Genomic DNA, 12,643 nt, shown 5'->3' with positions numbered 1-12,643 from the left:
TTCTTAAGCCGTGACATCATTTTGTAATAAGGTGCCAAGCAGACTTATTGTCAATATGGGCAGTGATGTGTCCCTCGCTATTTCAACAGATCCGAGACAAAAAATAACGACTAAAGCAGAGGTCTTCAACAAGGGGTCCGGGACCCCTAGAGGGTCCTTAGAGTTACTACAGGGGGTCCTCCAAATCTTTGTGTGATAGAACTTTTTTTTCTCCTTTTTTATATTAACCACTTGAACCCGCGTCCATAGCGTCCATATTCGGGGAACGTTAGCCAAAAATAGCAGATCTACAAGCTCACAACGCCTCGCAGCGAGGCGTTGTGAGCTTGTAGATCGGCTAATTTCGGCAAAGAGCTCTGGTGTAGAGGGGAAAAAGAGCAGACTAAGTACAGAGTGAAAGGTCAAGTTTTAAATTCGGTTCAAGTGGTTAAATATCTGAAAACAGAAATTGACATGAATCCAAAATACACTGATGATTGTGCTGCCAAACAATTAAACTATATGGAATCTATGAACAGGTTGTGGGGGTCCCTGCTTCATCTCTCTCAACTAAGGGGTCCTTGGCCTGAAAAGGTTGAAGACCCCTGGACTAAAGTATCATTCTACCACTTTCCTGTCAACAAGAAAGAGAAGAAAAATTAGCTTATAGTAAAAAGATTCACAGACGCTGCGGTGCCTTGTTGGCACCAGAATTTCTCCTCTGCCTACAAAATGATGTCAGACTTAAAGGTGATACACCATGAAATTTCACTTTTCCTATTTTGAAACCTTTTTTTGTGGTCCCACTAGCACCTTCTATCCTCACAAAGTCCCATTTCTGACCGTTGTGTCTTTCTCTGGTTTTGAGAAGGCGAAGGTTACAAGTATCCCACGGGTTCTCAAAACAGGCTATCCAGATTTGCTGCCGATTGTGACGTCATCTGCCGATTGTGACGTCATCATAAAAAAAAAAAAAACATTTTTTTTTATTTTTATTTTTTTCAAAACGATTTTGGGGGGTGGCGCAGTTCAGGCCAAAGGTGGCACTGCAGCTGAAATGCTCTGAGAGCCATTAAAAAGTGAGAGAGGCTCTCTATTCAGGAGTGGTAATTTAGCCTCAAACCTTTTGAAAAAAAAACGTTTTTGGGACATAAACAATATGGCAGCACCGTACATGGCAGCAGCCGTGCACCCTTAAATGCACAAATACATTTCGTTGTACTGTTTATGTGCTTGTATGTGTACTGTACTTTGGAAATGAGTTGGTCGTTGACAATGAAACTGTGCCTGTACCTGTACTGTATTGTTACAATGACAAATAAACTCTAATCTAAAAAAAAAAAAAAAAATGACATAAATACTTTTTAAATGCATGGTGTATCACCTTTAAGAGGCCCACAGTAGCTACACTGGATCCATGGGAACACGGGTTCTTTTTTCCGTTTCTATTCGTAACACTTTTGGCCATACAGGGGTCAGTTCTAACCCTGCCGGAGGTGTGTCCGCCTGGCCTGCGGGGCTGTGTTCAGGGGCGTCACACCAAATTCTGGGCCCTGGGTACAAGGATTCACAGCGGGCCCCCCATGAATGTTAACTATTGAAAAATAGCAGATATACAAGCTCACAGCGCGGCACTCGATCGTGAAAATGTGTGCAAGAAACCTATGTCAAGGACCCCCAAGATGATATGTATTTGGCCACGGACCCCGATCTCAAAATATTTAGATCCAGAGGGACCCCCCAGAAGCAAAATTTGAGTTAGAAATGTTCGCTTAAAAAATACATATATTCAAAGATTGTCGCACATTTTCACAACTTTTCAAAAATAGCAGATCTACAAGCTCGCAGCGCGGCACTCGGTGCCGCGCTGTGAGCTTGTATATCTGCTATTTTTCAATAGATAAAGTTACTAGGGCCCCTCCACCACCTTGGGCCCCGGTAACTCAGTCCCACTTTCCTACCCCTTGTGACGCCCCTGGCTGTGTTGACATTATGGATCACCTTCCATGCTCTGCTCATGCGGTTGGATTTGTCAGCCCCCCCTGTTCCTCCCCTCTGCTGGCTGCTTCTGTAGCTTTGCTCAATCTGGGTTTGTAATCCCGCGGGATTACTTGGGAAAGCCGTCTGAACTCCCTGACCGGCATCGGTCTGGCGAACCACCAGACCAGACCAGACCAGACCAGACCTCCTCCTCCTCCACGTTTTTATGAACAGGATTAATTCTTAAAACTTGGAAACGGAAAACACTGATGGAAAAAAACATGAAATCGTCACATTTGTTGTAAATTAGCTGCGCTGGGAATAGCTGATCTAGAAGCTCACAATGCGTGAGCTTGTGAGCGTTGTACGTTGGCCTTTTTACTTGTGCGGCGACACCAACACGCAAAAAAAAAAAAAACAGTAAATCGGACGGGCCTGAGTTACAACTGCTCTTGAACCGCTATCATTTCCATCTACACCGAATATTTTCCGGCAAAAATAGACGATCTACAGGCTTACAGCGCGTTGCAACACGACGTGCTGTGAGCTTGTAGAGCTGCAATTCTTTTGGTCAATGTTCCCTTCAGAATGTGGACGCCTGCATGGGGGTGGGGGGTTCAAGTGGTCAAGCGTTGTGTTTGAGTGACTCACTTCTGACGTGGTTCTCGGCGCAGTACAACATGTCTGCCGCGTGGATGAACTGATATCCAGACCCGCGCACGCGGAGCTCAGCCTCCGTGTAGCCCAGGACGATCTTCCCCCTGGAAAAGAAAAGAAAGGGACATCATTTGGTGTATAGATCAGTCCATTGTAGTTCATTCACTACAGTACAAAAGCCTTTTTGTATGATTATGAATATTAGAGCTGCACTATCAGTGTTGATTTCGTTGACTAAAACTATGACGAAAAAATGTTGTCGACTGCGTCAAAAACAAAATAAAAAAAACTAGACTAAAACGTTAGGGAGGTACTAGTGGAGAAGAGAGTCATTTTATGTTTGGTTGCTCTCAGGTGTTGCATGCTGAAAATAGCAGATCTACAAGCTCACAACACGTCGCGCAGCGACACGTTGTGAGCTTGTAGATCTGCTATTTTCAGCACACAACCAAGTGTAAAATTACGATGCCATCAAGGCCTGCCAAAATACATTTCAGTTGACTAAATCAACTGTACATTTAGTCGCCTAAAATCATATGATATTTAGTCTACTGAAATCTTTCAAAAACCAATACTTTTCAGGTGACTAAATTATGACTAAAACTAAATGATATTTTATTCAAAAGACTATGACTAAAACGAAATCAAAATTTGCTGTCAAAAACAACAGCTGTGCACCATGTAACTTTACTGTTCTAACCTGGGATTTGAACCCGGTTTGTGTCATCTGTTTGTCATTTCTGTTCATGAAACTATCTTTTACATTTAAATTGAGGGAGACAACAGTCTGGCTCGCGAGACTAAACAGAGAGCAACCGTGAAAACCCGTATACCCATATAGCCTTATATAGTGCAAAGGACAATGAGAAAATGACTTTTGATCAAAGTAGCAACTGTGGCAGCCATGACATGCTGATTTCCTTCCAATTAGGCCACTGAAGATGCCACAGACAGTTCAGCGCACAGCGGCACTTTGGCCTGCACTGGCTGGTATTCAGATATCACCCTCTCTGTCTTTTAGCACAGGGGTTTTCACACTTTTTTGATTCAGGGCACCCCTGTAAATAACCTTTATTCCTCTACGGCACCCCTGAATTATACTGTTAATATTTACAATCTTACATTATATTATGCGACGTAAATAAGCACATCTTTCCACCCGAGATACAGTAGGCTATGTCACGGAGAAATATCAGAAAATAACTTTATACTTTTTATACTTTACGTTTAGCCACTTGAACCCCAGCATCGCTATATTCTGGGGGGGAAGGTTCACCAAAAAATAGCCGATCTACAAGCTCACAACGCGTCACAACGTGACGCGTTGTGAGCTTGTAGATTGGCTGTTTTTGGTGAAGAGAGTTGGCTGTAGATGGAAGAACTCATCAAGTACAGTCCAAATGAGGTCTGTTTTACTAAGCATAGTGAAGTGATATTGATGAATTACAAATATTATCAAATTATTCTGAGGCACCCTGGACTGGCATCACGGCACCCTAGGGTGCCACGGCACCCACTTTGGGGAAACCCTGCTTTAGCACTCCCTGTAACCAGAACGAGAACTGTTTTAGCACTACCTGTAACCAGAACGAGAACTGTTTTAGCACTACCTGTAACCAGAACGAGAACTGTTTTAGCACTACCTGTAACCAGAACGAGAACTGTTTTAGCACTACCTGTAACCAGAGCGAGAACTGTTTTAGCACTACCTGTAACCAGAACGAGAACTGTTTTAGCACTACCTGTAACCAGAACGAGAACTGTTTTAGCACTACCTGTAACCAGAGCGAGAACTGTTTTAGCACTACCTGTAACCAGAACGAGAACTGTTTTAGCACTACCTGTAACCAGAACGAGAACTGTTTTAGCACTACCTGTAACCAGAGCGAGAAAACTAAGGTCTGGGCAATTAACCAAAAATATATCGCTCGAGCCAATGCTCCAGTCAATGCTCCAGCCAGTGTTCTTTCAGCCCTTCCTACTACGGCAGAAACAACCTTTCCACGTTTTCAAAGTGGGTGACGGGGCACCCTGGGGTGCCGTGACGGCAGTCCAGGGGTGCCGCGAGATATTTGGATAATATTTTGAATTTATTTGGACACTTGAAAAAATATTTAGTATAATTTTAAACTTGAAGTAGGCCTACAAAGTTATTTTCAGTCAGTTCCAACCAAAATGGCTATTATCCCAACGCTTTCCTCGCAAACATAATCACCAAAATATCGTCACTGTCGGGCAGAAACCTCATATCTCCAAGTTTCAAATGTCTATGTCTACGGTTTTGGACATACAAGGTTTCCACCCGACAACGATGATATGTTATAAATATAAGGTGCTGGGAGTGAAATTTATAATGTAGGGGTGCCTCGGATTAAAAAAAAAAATATTCATGGGGTGCCCTGAGACAAAAAAGTTTGGGAACCGCTGGTCTACAACGACTGCTGCATAGACGCGTCACCATGGGAGGTGGGAACCTGTCGCCGAAGGCTGTTTGCTTAACAATTTTGACTGCTACGGCGATTGCGTCGTAGCAGCTGTACTTCCGCCTAGCGGAGCCGTCCTGAAAACCGTCTTTGCTTAAACTCCCTAGTATCACACTAGTGGCGTTTCCATAAACTTATTCGAATTAGGGAAGCGTATTATCAGAAATACGCATTAAGACAAAGCGAATTTCCATGTTTCCATTTGCGGGTGTCATTCGAATTAGCGACGTCGCAAGAGTTGATCGGGCTGATTTTTATCAGACCGAACCTGAGCACTGCACCGTCTGCACGTCTGACTGCTGTGACTCGGTCGCTGTCTAGTAGTGGGAAGAAGGTGTTATCATCATCATGGCCCCAAATAACTTTTAAATACAATTGGCGACGAGTCTCTTACGAAATTGGCAAGAGTTCCTCTCAATACATAAAGCTACCGGTTCACCGGAAAAACCACCGCGGTCGCGTCGCTGCAGTTGCACAGTGCAAGTTTTAGCGTCCTCTGGAAGGTCAGGTGGCCGATCTGCAAGCTCTCAACGCGGCGCGGAGACGTGGATGCGAGCTGCTGCTGTGCCTGTGAGCTTGTAGGGCACGTCAGGCACGCAACACCGTGGGATGAGGAAGGGTTCGCTCGACACCGATGGCTTGAGGTGAAAACGGGAGGAATTTACACATGGTCCGTGTCACTCCGTGTGTAACAAACAACAGGTTTGTTTTGTGGGCTAACGCTATACCATGGACAAAGCGGCAGGGGATGAGGAAATGGACCTAGAACGTCATCATCTATTCGCATGTATTGTCTGACCCGTTTCCATTCACTTAAGCGCATTTAGTTTATTCGATAAAGGCTCAAAATCCTCCTCCTCCAAGCGGATAACTTTTTTTTGCGGATAATGAAAGTTTATTCGCATTTTGAAGTGTTTCCATAAAAACATTTTGCGATTAAGCCGTTAATGCGCAAAAAGTGGCTTTATGGAAACGCCACTACTGTTGTGTTTGCAATGGCAGATGGAGTCTAGCTGCACTATAGGCTAAAATCCTATCACACAGAGATTTGGTGGCACACCCTGTAGTAACTCTGAGGACTCCCTAGGGGTCCCCAGGTCCCCCTGTTTGACCCCTGGTCTAGCACAGTGGTCCTCAACCTTTTCAGGCCGCGACCCCCAAAATAATCATATTTTAACTGGGGACCCCCCCCCCCCCACCCTGACGAGCACTGAGAGTTGAGGCATTACATTATGTGTACCACGGTTCTATTGTGAAAATAGCAGATCTACATGCTCACAACGCCTCGCAACACGAGGCGTTGTGAGCATGTAGATCTGCTATTTTCACAATTACCGCCTCTAATATTTGACAATTTGACCAGTGTATAATTTGTCATTTTAGAGGTATTAAAAAGTCCTTAAATTTTCACTTCAGAAACGTGCAGATACCCTCTATACACTTATACTGTATGTTGGTTTGTTTACTGTTGTGAGTGAGGAAATAATGTTGCACATTAAGTTAATCATCTGGGGACCCCTCAAAATAATTTGGGGACCCCCCTGCCCCACAGGTTGAGAACCACTGGTTTAGCACAGTGGTTCTCAACCTGTGGGTCGGTATCCCCCAAATTATTTTGGGGGGTCCCCAGATGATTAACTTAAAGCCATACTGTGTAAGATGCCCAACTAGTGGTCATTAGCCCTATAGCAAACCGCGGTCGCGTCCGCGTCTTTCGGACGTTTTTCGTACCTTCAGACCCCCGCGTCTGCCTCCACCTCGCTGAGATCTATCTTTTAAGGGGTCCCTTGTTCCTGTGCGTTCAGTAATTCCAGAGATACGGACTCCTTCACCCTGCCTGGTAGGCGAAATTACCTAGAGAAGGGATGGTACAAACGGGCGACAACAAATATGGCTGCCATAGCGACCCCACTTCAAGATGCGCTGTGATTGGCCGGCAGTTGTATAACCCTCGCTGTGATTGGCCGGTAGTGTGATGACGCAATTTTGGCGCGAGATCCGGTCCACGGCAAGGATCTCAGTTTACATACAGAGAAGGCTTTACAGGCTGAAATTCACGGCGCGGATCTTCTAAAACTTTTGTGATTTAATAGTTAGGAGAATTTTAAGATTTGTTTTATAAAAAAAGTTACATAGTACAACTTTAATGTGAAATATTGTTTTCTCACTCAACAGTAAACAAACTAACATAAGGTTTAAGTGTATAGAGGGTATCTGACAATTTAAGGACTTTTTAATACATCTAAAATGACAGGCAGAAATTGTGAAAATGGCCAATCTACAACACCTCGCGTTGCGAGGTGTTGTGAGCATGTAGGTCGCCTTTTTTCACAATAGAACCGTGTTATACAAAATGTAATGCCTCAACTCTCAGTGCTTGTCAGGGTGGGGAGGGGGTCCCCAGTTAAAACATGATTATTTTTGGAGTCCCGAACCTGAAAAGGGTTAGAACCACTGCCCATAGGAGTCCTCAGGTCCCCCCTGTTAGACCCCTAGTCTAGCATGTAACTGCGCTGTGGCGTAAGGCATTACTTTGCGTCGCAGGCCATGGGCGTAAAGTCCAGCTTGTGCTTGGTCCTGAAGATCATGTTCTTGGTCCGGATCTCCAGGATGGACGGCGGCTGCAGAGGCGTGGCGATGGCGAACAGCGCCAGCTGGGGCGGGGCCTTGCCCCCGTTGTCGTGGCGCTGGTTCTGCCCGTGCAGGAACTTCAGCCGGCCCTGCAGGGTCAACGCCTTGGAGAAAAGACCGTGGAGAAAGATGGTGTTTTAACCCCGCCTAGAATTATTGAATGCTTTAACCAGTGAAAAATAGCAGATATACAAGCTCACAGCGCTGCAAGCTTGTAGATCTGCTATTTTTGGATCCGAGATGTAGTGGAGTAAAAGTATAAGTATTGGGAATTGGAAATACTCAAGTAAAGTACAAATACCTCAAAGCTGTACTTAACTCATTTGCCGCGATCCCCGACGAAACCGAAGATTTCCCGCTGTACCACCCTGCCATGCCCGAGCAACCGAAGATTTAATTAGCTTTAATCATTATAAAACAATTAAAAGCATGATCGCTGTTTATCGCCGATTCGGACTCTTTAGGCCCGCCTCCTAACTATATCCTGCCGCATTTCCTGTTTTGACCGGATCTAGGTTTCCGTATCCGGTCTGAGGCCGCGTCATAGCTCCGCTTCCATAGGTTTGCATGTAAACAAAGGAAGGAGCTGCACGGCCATAGAATTGTCTTTTTTTACACATTTTTTTATTTTATTTGGAAACTGTTATGGATGCTTTACCCGCATGGCATATGATCTGCGCACAGATCGTGTGCTATGTGCGCGAACGTGCCCACGCAGGACCATAGCGCACAGCTCGGACTTTTACATTAGTTTTTTCTGTAAAACAGTAGCAATTATAGCCTGACAACGTAAATGTCTATTTTTCAATCGAATTTTTTTAATGGAAAGCTGTGCTCGAGTCTACGTGCCTGCTACATGAGTTGCACACAGATCTTGCACGATGCGCGCACGCGCCGACGTTAAAAGGTAAGGACAATTTGGCAGTTGCTGAGTTCAGCTATGTTTAAAATCACAGCAAATGAGTTTAAGTACAGCGCTTAGGTAAATGCACTTAGTTACTTTACACCTTTGGGTCAAGGTTTATGGTTTATGTGGGCCATAACTGGGCCAGACCTATTTTGCTATGTGGGTGGGGTTGGTATCTTACCAGGAAGCCAGAGGATTTGTCTGGGCCATAACTGGGCCAGACCTATTTTGCCATGTGGGTGGGGTTGGTATCTTACCAGGAAGCCAGAGGAGTTGTCCAGGAGGCAGCGGAAGCGACAGACAAAGCTCCTCTCCAGGAAGGAGGAGTTCTCAGGGGGAAGCTGCTCAGGGTTGTAGGTAACTATGGATGTGCTGCTGGGGTCCACTTCCATCTCTGTTAGGAGCAAAGACATGTGTTATCACTGTCCATTAGCAGCAACAGCTCCAGAGAATTGTGATTGGGGGTGCTATGGGGGTGCTATGGGGGGGGCTGGCTTTTTTAGAGCGGGGGCTAATGAATTTTGGCAACAAACACTAATTGAATAATACTAATACGACAAACGCGATTCTCTTGCTTGGGGTATTGATAACTGAACAGACCAGATCAATGGCCAGCTCCAAATCTGTGGACTGTAGGTGATTGGTTACGTCGGAGCCTAAAATGACACAGCTATTCCCTGCACAGTGTGAAAGGGAGAGGTTACTGCCCCTGAAGTCCTAACTAACTGGAGTAATGGTGAAAACAGTAGCAATCGAGAGTCATTTTGATGCAGCGATAACATTTCTGCATCGTAAGTCATAAGGCAGTAATGGCCCCAGAGCTACTAGTGCAGCGCTACCGTGGAGGAAAGGGTGATACGTTCCGGCATTCCGCGGTCAGGGATATAGAGCATCGCAGCGGAAGTGGATTCCTGGTGCCACTTAATATTCCTCATTCATTTTCGCCATAAAAATATTTATAACAATTATGTTAAGCCTCTAACCAAGCCATCCAGGATGGCAGTGAATCATGAACATACAACCTTTGATCCTATGTGAAAAAATATTTTAATATTACATTATTTGATATACTACATTTAATAACTACCCTTTGTTTAGCGATTTTCAAAATGTTCTTTTCATAGAAACAAAGGTTGTATATGTTCATGATTCACTGCCATCCTGGATGGCTTGGTTTGAGGCTTAACATAATTGTTATAAATATTTTTGTAAAAGTCTATGGCGAAAATGAATGGGGAATATTAAGTGGCACCAGGAATCCACTTCCGCTGCGATGCTCTATTCCGATGGGTTCGGGGAGATTATGCTGGGTTTTAACGAGGAGACAGACAGCTGCCCATCGAGCAGATTGTAGTGCACTGTCACATCTGTAAAGGAAGACCAGCTCAGCAGGCTTCTTCTGCCCCCTTAGCAAAGAGATAGGATTACGGAGGAGTCCCTCTGCCTTTGAAGTCATGGGCTCTGCAGTGCAGTTTCAGCTCGAGACCCAAAAGATACATTTGGATGTCTCCCTGGGACCCAAACTCGTAAACCTACGAATTAACTACTTTTCCTATATGCTAAAATAGTGAAAATGGCACCAGAGGCGTACTTTCAGAAATAAATAGGGAGTGGTAAAAATAGTGGATCTACAGGCTCTCAACACGTCGTAATGTAGCTATTTTCACTATTTGTTTGTGGGTGAAAAGAGAATGTTTGAACTTAAAGTTATACCATGTAACTTTTTTTATAAAACAAATCTTAAAACTGTCCTAACTGTTAAATCGCTAAAGTTTTAGAACCCCCACTCCGTTATTTTCAGCTTCTAAAGCCTTCTCTTTATATGTTTTCTATGATACCTACCGGGGACCGGTTTTCGCGAAAAAATTGCGTCATCACACTACCGGCCAATCACAGCGAGGGTTATACACTGCCGGCCAATCACAGCACATCTTGGAGTGGGGTCGCTAGGGCGGCCATATTTGTAGTCTCCCGTGTCTCTATACTCGGGTGCACGGTGAGAAGCATAGGTGAAGGAGTGTATCTCCGGAATGGCTGAACGCACAGCAACCAGGGACCCCTCAAAAGATAGATCTCGGCGAGGTGGAGGCAGACGCGGTGGTGTGAGAACCGAAAAACGTCCGAAAGACGCGGACGCGACCGAGGCTTGCTATAGAGCTACTGACCACAAGTTGAGCAACTTACACAGTATAGCTTTAAAGAAGTTTGCCTTCCCAAAGTTGGGATGCCACGTTGAAAGTGATTAATAAATGAGATAGGGACAATATGCATAAAATATACTTTTTTGTTTTTATTATTATTATTCTTTATGAATGCCCTACTTGATCATACTACGGCATCACACGAAAGCATCAAAAGTATCTACAAGATTGAAACAAGGCAGTATAATTTAGAATTTGAATCCTGAAAAGAATGTTTTTTGGACATCTGTTATATTTACCATGCAATAGTCAGTATATTGTTTTTACATACTGTACCTACAGTAGCTTATCCGCTTATCCCAAGAGGGAACTTCAGTTTCAGCTTCACCCAGCTGAGTGCTGCCCACAGAGGGGCGTGGAGGGGGGAGCGGTTAGGGGTTAGGTAGACAAGTATTTCACAATCTCTGAATGCTATATAGAGTCTGGAACTGCATCTCCCGAAAGCCGAGTAACGGAAGTAGTCACTGCTGCACGGAACCGTTAGTCCCATTGGAAACATAACAGAAGCACACTAGCACAGACGGAGTCATTCGAGCAGCATATTCTTGTTATGCGTGTATAGTTTAAGAAAACATTTGAAAACATCATGGAAATAACACCGACAACACCAGAGAAAGGCAAAATAATGCCCCCAATAATATTGAAAGAAGACATAGCACTTCCAGTAGGACTTGTCATCGCATCAGATCCGCTTTATCGTATACTCATGATTAGAACTTCCGTCGCCCAGACTGTATGACGGGAGCATTTGCAAATTGTTCAGGGACAAAAAAACAGTTGCCTGGTCCCTGCTGACCAGCATTGACAATGGCCAAAATTCTCCTGTGCCTGCCATATTCAACTGTAACTGTATTTGTGTGTCTCCCGGGGGCGCTGTTGACTATGGGGCTCACTAACCACTCAGCTATGGCCGCCCCCTAGTAAAACCTATAACAATCTATAGGGAGGGCTTTAACACGCACAGTTTCATTGTTTTATCGTAATAACAATATAGGCCATAAACTAAAACACACAGGACCTATATAAGTATCTTACATTCACAGCACACACACACAAACACACACAAACACAGATCTCTGACCACTTCACCTCGTTAAGCCTTGGAATAGATTAGAGGATCATGTGACCCCTGGCCTGTCAGCACACTGTGATCTCATAGCTTAACCCTTTAAAACCGTTTAGTGAGGTGGGCTTTGTCAAACAGTCAGTGTATGAGAGATGGGAGCGGGGGTGCTCGCTATGCTCATAGGGCTGTCACAATTATGACATTTTACATGGCGATTAATTATCACCCAAATAATTGCGATTAACTATTTAATTGTGTTTTTTGTCGTTGACATTTACATTTCTGTTTGGCTTTTAGGCTTTGAAGTTGCACATGGCAATCATGACACATTAGGGCATTCACGAATAGTGATTTTTAGTATTCAAATTATTCTACCTCAAAGTATTTGAATAGTCGAATATTCTACATAATCGGGGGATATCTTAAAAAGTCCTGGAATAAATTCCTTACCAAAACATTTCTTCACCAATGTGTTTGTAAAGGTGTCTAGTAACATATCTAACAAAGACTGAAATTCAGTTTCCCTAGGAACATCTTTGACAGCTAGGGTAATTCTGGGTCTCATTCACTCACTATACACTACTATAGGGGAAAAAATCACTCCCAAAAAATATGCTTTAAGTGGATCCATTGCAAGCATTTGTTTTGCACAAAAAAACATTCATTGGGTTAAAAACAGCCCATAAAATGATGGTTTAGTGATGAGTCATCACTTTTCACAGTGGTATGGGGGTCCATT

At 44.1% G+C, this 12,643-nt stretch overlaps 1 protein-coding gene across 1 annotated transcript in view; it reads right to left on the bottom strand.

The window, feature by feature from the left end:
- Positions 1-2,610: 2,610 nt before the first annotated feature.
- Positions 2,611-12,643, bottom strand: part of LOC308280774 (aryl hydrocarbon receptor-like) — a gene marked incomplete at both ends in the record, with an annotated part of 51,447 nt that continues 41,414 nt past the window's right edge. The window contains 3 exons of the mRNA XM_080755092.1: positions 2,611-2,720; positions 7,632-7,834; positions 8,895-9,031. Of these exons, the coding sequence (XP_080611218.1) occupies positions 2,611-2,720; positions 7,632-7,834; positions 8,895-9,031 (450 nt within the window). The remainder of the gene's footprint in view (positions 2,721-7,631; positions 7,835-8,894; positions 9,032-12,643) is intronic.

This window comes from Nannobrachium achirus (assembly GCF_963921795.1).
Source record: "Nannobrachium achirus genome assembly, contig: SCAFFOLD_330, whole genome shotgun sequence".
Lineage (NCBI taxonomy): Eukaryota > Metazoa > Chordata > Actinopteri > Myctophiformes > Myctophidae > Nannobrachium > Nannobrachium achirus.
This window is presented reverse-complemented; position numbering and strand designations above follow the sequence as displayed.